This window comes from Notechis scutatus, chromosome 2 (assembly GCF_049901735.1).
Source record: "Notechis scutatus isolate UNSWTSFEM ecotype Mainland chromosome 2, rNotScu1.2, whole genome shotgun sequence".
Classification (NCBI taxonomy): Eukaryota; Metazoa; Chordata; class Lepidosauria; order Squamata; family Elapidae; genus Notechis; species Notechis scutatus.
In genome coordinates, this window is record NC_142010.1 from 196801670 (window position 1) to 196814888 (window position 13219).

Genomic DNA, 13219 nt, shown 5'->3' on the forward strand with positions numbered 1-13219 from the left:
TATAAGGAGGGGCTCCAAGACACTGCCAAATAATTTATCCCCCAATATTGGGGCTGATGCCAACTTGCATTTATGCTTGGTATCCACCTGCCAATGCCTGAGCCATAGCAGTCTCTGTGCTGATATGTGAGATGCTATGGCCCTAGACGAGAATTTGACTGCATTAAATGTGGCGTCGGTGGAGAATTCTGCTGCTGCAATAATTTCAGCTATGTCCTGGTGGGCTCTGACATTTGATATGGCAATATATCCCTCAAGTGGAAGAGCCATCGTAGAGAGGACCATGTAAAAAAGGACGCTGCTATAGCTGCCCTAATGACCCAGGTGTCAGAAACGTGCGCCCTACAGAGTGCCAACTCTGCTCTCTTTTCTTCCGGTCTCAGGGCTTCCTCGGCTTCGTTGGGAAAGGTTGAAGAAGAGGCCAGTGCCACAATGGGCTCATCCACCTCCGGCGTTTTGAGAAAATTTGAAAACTCTGGTGCCAAATTATAATATCGTTTATCGTACCCTGTTGGGGCTGGGTATGATGCTGCTGATGCCCATTGATTTTGTACTAATTCAGCAAACATACGAGGGACAGGAATAGTTTCCACCTCATTAGCTGGTTGTGAGAATATTAGATCCTCGGATTCGTCCTGAGACCCTGTTGACAATGGATGAGGGTTTGATGTGCCTAGTTTAGCGGTGTTCTTTGCCTTGAACAGTAAGGATTTAAAGAGGTGCGGGCGAAAAAGGCCAGAAAAGGTAGGTTGGTCCGGAATGAGGCCTTCGTCGTCCGACATTCCCCGTTCTAGTGGGTCAGCCTCTGACAACCCCAAGTCCATCTGATGGATCGACCCCACCTCCATGGGAACATCCTGATCCTCAAATTCCACCTCCTCCCGAAGACCCTGGGCTGGTATGTTAGGAATATTGGGGAATACCTGAGTTTGATGTTGTCCCATATGCGCAAAGGATCGAGCGGACAGGGATCCCGCATCCGAAGCGGCCGAGAAGTGTCTGGTCCTGATGGATTGCTGAACTCCAGCCGCAATGCCCCTTTGAATCACCATCTCCATCCATTGCCTCATTTTGATGGGGATAGTCTCAGGTAATCCCTCCTCCTGTCTTAAGCCGGCGACCGTAAGGGTGAAGGTTGCCTCTGGGATTAGCCAAGCAGTGCTCATTGGAGGAGATGTGCCTATGGGAGGTTGTCCAGAAACAGCCTGCCTGGGCTGGGTAGATAAGTCCAAGGGCCCCAACAATGGACTTGGGTCCTGATCAGATTGTTGTGTCATAGCCATCTTGTCTGCCTCCCTGGCTCGTTTCTGCAATTGCCTTTCCAAAGCTAGGTGCCATCTATGGGCATCCTTATCCGCTGCCTTAGAGGCCTTTTTGGGGCCCACTGGCTTATCTCGGGACTTATTTGTCTTGGAGCAGAAAGCGTTGTCACCTTCCATTGTGGATGACTGATTCTCTTGCCTCTGACTTTAATTTTTAATTAATTTTTTAAAAAATTATTATTATTATTGTTATTCATATTTGTACTTTGGGGTGATGCTTTCCCCTGTGGTTGAAAGAAGAACGCTCCTCCAGGAGAGTAAGTGTTAGTGTGTCTTTGTTCTTCTCATCATACATACATATATATATATATATATATATATATATATATATATATATATAATACATGGTGTTGGCTTGGTTCGGGTATTTTCCCACGAAATTCAGTTCTAGCACTTTGTAAGTCTCATTATCAGTTTTCACTTGTGTTTCGCAGAATCTCATCTGCATCATCAGATTATTATATATATATATATATATATATATATATATATATATATATATATATATATATATATACATACACACATACATACACATCACACCTATGCCCATATACATATGCCTATATCTATATGTAAAACTGTGCATATGGTAAACAGTATCTAAGGGTCCCCAACAAGAGAAACCCCCAAGCGCTCCAAGCGAGAACTTTCTGGATCCCTGGTCCCCAACAAGGGAAACCAGCTATACAGGATCTGAGGTGGATTCTTTCCTGTCAAAACAAAACATCCCGCTGTTTAAAATGGCACTTGCGGCTTCACTCCAAAGAAATGATCCAAAGGCAATTGCAAGGAAATTCCTGTTTAATGACTAGCCTGCTTATCCAACGTCAGCCAGACAAGGGAGAGCTAAACCCAGGGAGAACGAAGTGGGAAGGTACTGCCCCGGTCCCCCAAAAGGGAAACCAGCGGGGAATGGCGCCTGTGATATTTAGGCGCGAACTTGAGCCAGCCATTGAAAAAGGCGGGAAGCCAGAATCTCCGCTGCTAATGTCTAAGAAGTCTAACGAGCCGCTGCTGCTGAGGCTCTAACTTGCGAGTTAAATGCTCCTGTCAGACGAAACGGCAAGGTGAAGTGAGCCGCGGCTGCGAGCGCTCCACTACGATCGCAGAGAAGACAATTAGAAAGTTAGATAAGATAATTGCTTGAGGCAGTCACCTCAGGCTGTCCGCGGAGTGGCAGGCTCCGCTAGTTACAAAAAAACTGTTTTTAAACTGATCGAGGCAACCTAATAGAGGCACAAGCCTGAAAAAGGCCAAATTAAATGGTGAAGATTTTTACAAGCTGAAATAACCCAAGAGAAAACCTGAATCAGAAAACCATTCCAGTCAGGGAGTGCACAACCTCTTTCCCTGAAGGCTGAGCTAAAACTGGGGGACGCTGGGGAGGTGTCCCGTGGAGGAAGAGGAGCGTCCCGGAGTTTTAAGCCCAGCCTTTCCAGAAGAGACTGAAGCACCTCCCACTTTTGGATGCTCTGAACAGCTCATGGGAGAAATATATATTCATGCACACTGTAATAAGGGTTAAAAAGACACAAAGAAAACTTTTACAGAAGGAAAGCAACAAAAATCAGAGCAACGAATTTAATGGGTAGAGTGATAGAGGCTGCTGCGCAACGCGCATGAAGATGAGTGATGCGTATTCACGTATGTACAGTGTTCTGTACTGAAGCTAGCTGGAGGAACATTTTAAAACACAGTTCAATCCACTAATAGCAAGCGATCTGATGTTTTTGTACGACAGATATACAGCGGTTCACTGTACGAAAAAGTCTCAAAAGTGTCCCCAAAACTTCTCGCTCCATCACCCCCATATTGCCCCCTTTCCATTCCTTCACCCCACATCACCCCTTTTCGTTCCATCACCCCTCTAAAAAATGAAATCACCCCCTGTGGGGCGATATCGCCCAGGTTAAGAACCACTGTGCTAAACACTCTATGTTTTTTTTTACAAAACATAACACCTATTAGACCATTGTCCTGAATTTAACAATTAATCCTTCTTTACAAACTTAAATGCATTCACAGGAGCAACAGATTTAGTCTGGATATATAATTTGTTTTGCTGTAGATAAAAGAAGCCCTAATAACAATAGCCGCTGCAGATTTGAACCATCGAGCTTTCTGTTTATAGTGGGCTGCAGTTTTAAATCTTAACATTTCTTTTTCCCACCTATACACAGTAACAAATCTCTTGCAGCTCATTTCTTGTTCCTACATGGAAGAAACCCACATTTTGTTTTGATAACATTCTTGGCTGATTTGGGGTTCCCTTTCTGTGTTTTCTGGCATATAACTCTTGTGAGAAAATTGCAGCTGTTCTACAATTAAACAGTCATTTTTTAAAATGTTTTCAACTACCCCTCTAAGACTACAAACTATATGGCAGGGTATGAAACAAAAAAAATATGTTTTTGCAGTGGTTTTATATTATATTATTTTTCAACTTAAGGAAAGGTTTAAGTTTTCTTATTTGTTTTCATTCCTTCCTATTGAGATTCCTCTCTGCTTTTAGAGTCTGCTTAGAGTTTGCCTTTAACAGGACACCCAATCTTACTTCTATATTGTAGATTTATACGTCTATATTGTATTTTGAAAAAAATGGGAGATTAAATGTTTTAATATTCCATCTTTATCCGAGCCTTCCTACAGCAATTATAAATACCTAAGAGTTCCTAAGAGAGCCAAGTGCAATGTCTGCCAAACACCTGGGACTACAACTTCCACATCTCCAATTTAAAATGGCCGTCCATACTGGAGAAGACTGGAATGATCTCTTTGTCTGCAATGTCATCGTTCACTTACTTAAAACATTCCTATCCCACTTAAGAATGCAAATGGCTTACAGAACAATTGTCAACTCGTAAAGAGTTCCTGGCCTACCCTGACAACAATAAATATAAAACCATAAAACAGCAGACAGAAATTACATTGTGCAATAGAAGCAATTCAATAAAAACAGTAATACATTTATATATTGATGGCACTTTTAAAAAGAAAGACCCACTAATTTCTCAAAATGTATGGATAAGAAATGAGATGGGGCTTTCTGGAAATATAAATTTCATTTAAATTCCTAGTCACAATAATGGAAAATCATAATCACAAACAGACAGCTTACAATATAAAAAATGATCTGATAAAGCTACCAACAGGTAAACAATTTCATATGGAAGAATGTTATACTTCAAATATTCTATTTCTATATCATTTGGAGCTATAAAGAAAATTAACACAAGCAATTTGCAGTACAGACAAACAAACTGGAAGACATGAAACAGTTTCAACAAAATAGTTATGTATTTTCCATACACAATTCCTATTAACAAACAGACTATAGCATTCTGAACTAATTTTTCTTTTCTTTTTTTAAAAGTCTCCAAAGAGCTCTAAATAAAAGTGCACTGAAATAATCTATACATGACATATCTAGAATCACAGAACTGGAAGAATTGGAAGGATCAATTTAAGTCATCAAGAATAAATGCAGGAATCCAGATTAAGCATCCCAGACAGATGGCTGCTTAGCCTCAGTCTGAAAGCCACTTGAATGGGTCAAAGTGCCCAAATCTGCATTCTCCCACAATGGCTATAATTGCCCACCAATCTCAGTTACACAAAGTAATGCCTAGTCACACGACAGTTGGAATTCCAGGTTCACATCTGCATCCAGAATAATTACTAAAGGGAGTTTTCAAAGGAAATGTTAGTTCATTCAAAGGTAATTCCTAAATCAGATCTACCAAAGAAAAATACATCTGTATGATCAGAATTCATCTTCAGTTTACTAGTCCCTATAAAATCCCTTCTTTTTTTTTAAGCAAATTTTATTAATTTCAAAGACAAACAAATCATCATCAACCATTACATATTTGAACCTTTTTCCATTATAAATTTTACAAGTTACTTTACAAGTTACAAACGTTCTCTGTGTAAAAAATACACTCATCATGACTGCTTGGGATTACCTGAGCAGATAATACCTAAAATCATCCAATGAGTTTCCATATTTCTGCAAATCATGCAGACCCAAACTGGATCTGTCTGAAAGAGTTGATACCATCGAAACCATTGAAACATCCCCTACCATCGAAACCATTAAAACATCCTCAACACCATAGTAGCATCCTGGACGCCGTAAAGAAAGAATATCCAACCTTGAAAAAAAAAAGACACAACGCAAAAACCTGAACATCCAATAGCTACAAACCACATCTCTACCAAACAACCACAATCCAATCCAAAACCCAATCCACAAATAAACACAACCCAGACAAATATTGATATCCCAATCCTCATCAGAGAAGCTGTTGAGCATGAACGAAACGTCCAAACGCCATCTTATTTGGTCTAGAAGACATCAATGTCAATGATGACATCACAACTGTCCGAAACATCATCAGAGATTATCAAGCATCAACCATCTCAGCTGATGAAATACTTGACATTTCCCGCATCGACCGAGAGCTCAAAAACAGAGACGGCTCTGTGGCCCCACGCTTGTGCAGGGTCATTTGCAAAAATGAATCAAGCAAACGTAAATTCATTTATACTATAAACTCACTCACCAAAACCAACACCAACCATAAGAACCTCCGTTGCCGCCCTGACCTAACCATACAGCAACGTGCCCGCTCCCGTGTACTCCGCATCGAACTCAAAAACCGTCTAGACAATGGAGAGAAGGACCTGTACATTGACTACCATGCTGACTGTATCAAAAGTAAGCCACGCAACCCAATACTCAGCTTTTACCCTCAACCACAACCCTACCTCAACCCATCCACCATCACCCAAGACTAGCACGCACGCCCCAACTACCTCAATTCCAACTACTGCCGGCCTTAAATGCAAACTACTCAATGCAAGAAGCCTCGTGAATAAAATACCTGAATTTCTCTTCCTCCTAAATATGGCTAACTTCGACATTATATTTGTCTGTGAAACATGGCTCAATGCATCTCCCCGACTCCATTACCACAGTAAGAGACTATCATGTTTACCGATCAGATCGTGAAAATCGCTCGAGGAGGTGGTGTTGCTATATTCTATAAAAATCCTTACATCTAAAAATATCCAACTTACCCAGGAGCTTGCCCTTCCTGAAACCATCATCTGTGAACTATCCTTAAATATCACAATTCGATTCTTACTATGTTACAGAGCACCTGATTATGACATCGAACATGTAAACAAGCTAAATACATTACTAACATGGGCTGCATCCTGCCCATACCCTTTTATCCTTCTTGGTGATTTCAATCTACCTCATATTGACTGGACCCTAAATGATTGTACAACTGAAATCATACACACAACCTTCTACAATGCTATTACAAATCTGGGACTGGAACAACTAGTAATCAACAACACTAGACTAAACAACTGCCTCGATCTCATCTTCTGCAACAGCTTGAATTTAATTTACGGAATACAAACTAAAAACCCTTTTCCAGTAGTGACCACAATATGATTGACTTTTGTCTCAACATACGTCCACACAAAAATCACCACAATGATGTAATCCCTATTGTAACTTCAAAAAGGCAACTATGATCTTATAGACAACGATCTCTCATCCCTTGATTGGCAATCTCTATTCACTGGATGCAATACCGTTGAAGACCATTACAACATATTTTTACTTGAAGTCAAAAGAGTCATCAAACTATATGTTCCAACAACAACTCCCAAAACAAAACAAAAAGCAGATTACCCATATCAATAAGGCAACTTCAATCCAAAAAGAGATCTCTCTGGCGGAAAAACAAATCTGGTCACGTGGCCAATTTCAAAAACCGATACAAAAATTTATGCCACCAGATAAAGACCGAATGCACCAATTATCACATCAAACAAGAGGAAAACCTTCTAAGCACCAATTCCACCCGTGCTTTTTACAATTTTGTAAACAACAAACTAAAAGACTCAAGGTCCATCCCTCCCTTGATAGGACCTGATGGTAAAGACTGCAACGACAACACCATTTAAGCCAACATCTTTAACACATTCTTCGCTCAGTATTTGTAAACAGCAATGGATCATGCCCAGTATTTCCTAGCCGTACCACAGATAACAACAATGATCTAACACATATCGATTTCACAGAAGACAATGTTGAAAAATCACTACGCAATCTAAAACCATCTCTATCTATTGGACCGGATGGAATATGTGCCTACTTCTTAAGAAAGCTATCCACTGCCATAGCCAAACCTCTAAGCATAATCTTTGAAAAATCTTTCAGGACCAGCTCCTTGCCTAACCTATGGTCACAAGCCACAGTCATCCCCATCTTCAAAAAGGAGACCCAAGCCTAGTTGAAAATTACAGGCCAATCTCCTTATGCTGCGTCACCTGTAAAGTCATGGAATCAATTATTAACCAATCCATCATCCTCCACTTAGAGACAAACAACCTACTCTCCAATAAACAATTTGGTTTCAGAAAAACTATCCTGTAATCTGCAACTCTTACACTGCAAAAACATATGGACGACACAACTCGACCAGGGCAAAGCAATAGACGCAATCTACATAGACTTCTGTAAAGCCTTTGATTCAGTAGTACACGACAAACTACTCCTAAAAATAAAATCCTATGGTATCTCTGGACAACTGAATAACTGGATAGAAGCATTCCTGTCAAACAGACAACAAATGGTCAAAATCGGGAGCGTCCTATCAAATCCAGTACCTGTCAATAGTGGTGTCCCCAGGGCAGTGTTCTAGGACCAACTCTCTTCATACTCTACATAAACGACCTCTGTGATCATATTAAGAGCAATTGCGTTCTCTTCGCTGATGATGTAAAGCTGTTCAATACCACAGACAATACTGCTACCCTACAAAAAGATCTTGACTATGTATCTGAATGGTCAAACAAATGGCAACTTCAAATCTCAACAAATAAATGCTCTGTCTTACATATTGGCAAAAAAATCAGAAAATAAAATACAAGCTGAACAGTCAAGATCTTGTTGATGACCCAAGCTCTGTAAAGGACCTTGGAATACTCACCTCTAATGATCTAAGTGCTAGAGCCCACTGCAACTATATAGCCAAAAAGGCATTAAGAGTTGTTAACCTAATCCCACGTAGCTTTTTCTCTGGTAATATCACACTACTAACCAGAGCATACAAAACATTTGCTAGACCAATACTCGAATACAGTTCATCAGTCTGGAACCCTCATTACGTATCTGATATTAGCACAATTGAGAAAGTCCAGAAATATTTCACAAGAAGAGTTCTCCACTCTTCTACTCGTTGTAGAATACCTTATGCCACCAGACTTGAAATTCTAGAACTAGAAAACCTTGAATTACGCCGTCTTCGGTCTGACTTAAGCATGGTATATAAAATCATACATTGCAATGTCCTACCTGTCAATGAATACTTCAGCTTCAACCATAACAACACAAGAGCACACAATAGATACAAACTCAAAGTAAACCGCACCAAACTTGATTGCAGGAAATACGACTTCAGCAATAGAGTGGTCAATGTCTGGAATACTCTACCCGACTCTGTAGTCTCTTCCCAAACCCCAAAAACTTTAACCTTAGACTGTCTACTATTGACCTCACCCTTTCCTAAGAGGTCTGTAGGGGGCGTGCATAAGCGCACCAACGTGCCTCCCGTCCCTGTCCTATTGTTTCTCTTATTCTTTTATTTTTCTTATATGTACCCATTTCATGTATTCACAACTATGTATACACTTATACTTATTATCTTGTAAACAATTGGCAAATCAAATAAAATAAATAAATAAATAAATAAATAAGTCAGATAAAACTTTATTTTATACAATACAATTCTATTTTAAGCCATTTTAAGCATAAAAATACCTCTTATCCAATTTCTCTTTACTTTCTTTCCTCTTATTCAATTTCACTATTATTATTTCATCTATTTCTTTCTGACTTGATTACCATTATTCTCATTCTGTATTTCTACAAGGTTTTATTAATACTCTCAAAAACATAAACACACAACAAACAAACATATAAAAATCTTTTAGGAAAGTAACTTGGCCCCAGGTACCTCTCTTTATATGGGCTTCAATTATATTCATGCTCATCTTACATATCATTACCTATTTTGTTTACCATTCTATATCTTCTATATAAACTTCTCCACACATTTCACTCTTCATAATTCTATCTTATTTAATCCATCTTAATTTAAATCATTATATTTGTATCTTTTGCCCATTCTTTATTATCCCTCTATCTCATTCCTTATAAAAAAAAAAAGAATTTCTCCTGAAATCACTAATCAGAGTATGATGCCTTTCTATCCTCCCCCTAAATTAATTAGATTAACATTTAAAATAACACCTAATACCCAATCTGATTCTGCTTGGTACATTCTATCTACTAATTTTTTTCTTTTAATAACAATAAAAACAAAGTGATAAATCCAAAATGATTAAATACATAGTTAAATAATAAATCTAAATATTAAATCTTATAACATTCCCATTGCCTTTCCCTTTAATATTTTATTACATTTTAAAATCAATCATTATTAAACATTTCAACATTTTAATTTCTTATTAACTCTTAAGCCATTCTAATTTTCTATTTCTAATACAAATGTTACAATACCATCTTATGTACCTTGCAAAATCTTTTTTAAGGAAATTGTACTTTACCCTTTGTCCCTAAAAATTCCTCTTTTCCCATCTAATTTCAAAACTTTGTGGCTTTTCTCCGCCTTTCCCCTTTCTTTCTTCCCCACCAGATCTTCCTACCCCACTTCTTCTAGCTTCTGCCTTGCTGGCATCCCTTCTCTGTTGTGTTCCCTTTTTCTTTTGTTTACTATCATTATATTTATTTTGCATCTTATTTTTCTCTTTCTTAAATGTTTTTTTAGATCTTAAGTCCTTCATTTTCCTCGCTTTCTTCCTTCCTTCTTTCTTAGTTAAATTTTGGAATTCATTAAAGATGGCTGTCTTCATCTTCTTCTTGTTGTTGTTCTTCTGCCTCCATCTGTTGTATTGTTTGTTGATAGTTAACCAGCGCCATTTCTAAAAATAGGAAGGCTTTTTCCATACCATCTTTACCGGCTGCTTTTGTTTGCTCATATTCTTCCCTCAGTTCCTCAAAAGAAAAGCCATTATAGATCTTTCTTTTCTTTCTTTTTTCCCCTCTTTCTTCTTACACCAACCAAGATATTTCAAAAAAAAGTAAAACAATCCCAAAATCCACAATCCTCAATCAATCCAAACCAAGACAAAATTCTCCCTTTCTCTTCCAGGGGTAGTATCAGACAAAAGAAAAAGAAAGTCCAAATCTGTATTTTGAAGCCTTATTGGAGTTCTATTTCTGTCTTCAAATCCTTAAGGCATCTCCTCCAACAAAATCAAACCAGATGAATATATTTTTGTCCTCTCCCTTCCGACTTATCCCATAAAGCTAGTTTTACCTGAAAAAACAGGTTTCTCAATGTCCACTTATTAATTCCTGGGAAGGAGAGTAAACTTTCCTTTCAGCACCACCAAACTGCCGCTTTTTTCCTCTTCTAGAAGGTATCATTCAGAAAGTCATAATTTTCAGGAGTTTTGTTAAATATGTCTTAGAGTCCTGGGAACCAAGAAAACTTTCTCTTTTCAAAAACTTTCTCCACTTCCTCCTGCGCATTCTTACCCGGCTGCCAGCTTCTTTGTGGCGGCCATTGCGGACCGCCGCTGCACCGTCTTGGGAAAAGGGGGTTCTGCAACACCCCCAAACCCCTCTCCGGATCCCCCTATCTTCAGCTGCCCCTGCAGGCAGCCTAGCTCGGACCCGTCCGGATCGAGCACCAAAGCGGCTAGCGCAGCAGGGATCGCGCAGCTCGCGAATCCCTGCCGCCGTGAAGCCGACAAACCGGAAGTCCCTATAAAATCCCTTCTTCAAGATCCCAAGAATTTCTTTAGAATGAGATGGGAAGGAAAGAGCTGGCTGTTATTCACATACTGGTGATTTCAAATCTCTTAAATTACAAATGATTTCTTATAGAAACAGAATGGAAAATAATAAAATAAGCTGCTCAGAATAGTCTCATGGTGAGATAGGTGGCAAATAAATTTAATAATAAATAAAATTAATTAATTAAATACTTCAGCACAATCCTTGGAGCACAATCTAACAGAAAGAAGTAAAGCCCTGGTAAAACTATACCTTTAAACCCCAATTCCTAAAGATTGAGAGATTTGCCATGTTTGGTGATAATGAAAATATGCTCAAAATCCAGCAGAACTGCCAACACCCAAAATGCCAAAGTAGATCATTCACTGAATTGATCCCAAAATAAACCATTTACTGAATTGATCACAACTTTCTTAGTGCCCAAAGGAACAAAATTGAATCTAATCTAATTTTGGACATATCTTGTCCAGATGATCTAAGTACACATGTAGTTAGGCCTATATAGCCAAGAATCATATCCATGTTTACAGACTGCATAATTTGAAACATATATAATTTTAAGTGGGCAAGCAGGTGCCAAAAATGTATCTACTACTATTGATCTAACAAATATTCAAATGAGTATTTAAATAAAAATAGATATGAGTGATTTGTCTGCAAAAAGCTTTGCAAACTGATCATAGTGAACCACCAAACCCAGTTAGTTTGCATCTGTCTGCACAGGTGAAAGGCTCTAATTAAAAGCAAAATCCATTACATTCTCGTCAACCAATATCTACTTCCACCCCAAAGCAGTTTAAGATTTGAAGATTTCTATAACAAGATTCCCAATTTTAAGACAATTAGGTTACCCATAACTGTCTTTGAAATGTTTGTTCTGGTCCCATACAATTACATTGACACGTCTATTCCTACTAAAATAAGAGAACCACATACATTGCTCTGAATTATTTGAACAAAATATAAGATATAACTTAGATTGGAATTTTCACGAAAAGACTGCAAATCTACAAATTTTGTAGGATGAAAATCCAGAAAAAGGGAGGGAGGGAGGGAATATGTATCTAGGTGGTATGTGTTTTCAATAAATAAAGTTTTATTTCATGCCTTCCTCACCCTTACCAAGTACTGTATTTTTCACTCCATAAAACACACTTTCCCCCCCAAAAAAGTCCTTTGTGGTCCTTTGATGAACAGCAGCTGGGCCGCAACGACAGGGTCCTTTGACAGTGCTGAACCCCACCTCTCTTTCTCACTGCCCACTTCTTCTGTCTCCTTCCCACAGTGCAGGAGTCAATAGGCAGAGAGCTGGCACATGAGAGGACACCTATCTGTGCTCCTCTCAGGCTCTGCCTCCTGTCCTCACTACATTGCTGCTCCAATTTTTTTTGTTTTGTTTTCCTCCTCTAAACCTATGGAGCGAAAAATACGGTATATGCACATCATAATTTGTTCATCGATATGTTTGTTTAAAATTGAATTTGTGTAAGGATAAATGTAATTTCCTAGGCATTATTTGATCTAACGGATAAGGATCCAAACATCATAAATAACTCACTTTATTAAAAGGAATTCCATATTTTTTCAATATTGAGGGAGATATTAATGTCATCTTATGGCGTAGAAAAGCATCACATCCTTGAGAACTGCTTGGGAAAAATCCTAGTAAAACAAAAACAAATGAACTGTATTAGACTTAGTTAATAAACAGTATAATGTGAATAGATTATTTGAATTTATCTATAATCAAACATATATAGAACAATAACTCTTCTCAAAAACAGCATTCTGCCTGACAAACAAAAGAGAACACATATAATCAACAATGGTGTTTTTAAACTAAATCCTTCATTCAAAGAGTTCCCCCAGCAATTATATTAACATACATATCAATCTCACAGGAATAATTTTACAGTATCAATTACTGTTGAATAATTTATTATCATGGTTGTTGACATGTAAAACTGATAGCTTTTCCAGATAA

General features: G+C 38.4%; 1 protein-coding gene across 12 annotated transcripts in view; it reads right to left on the minus strand.

Annotated features, from left to right (window-relative positions):
* KDM4C (lysine demethylase 4C) overlaps nucleotides 1–13219 on the minus strand; it is a 204782-nt gene that overhangs the window by 147982 nt on the left and 43581 nt on the right. For all 12 annotated transcript variants that reach the window (XM_087957743.1, XM_087957736.1, XM_087957742.1 and 9 more), the window contains exon 8: nucleotides 12794–12897. In XM_087957743.1, coding sequence (XP_087813869.1) covers nucleotides 12794–12897 — 104 coding nt within the window. The remainder of the gene's footprint in view (nucleotides 1–12793; nucleotides 12898–13219) is intronic.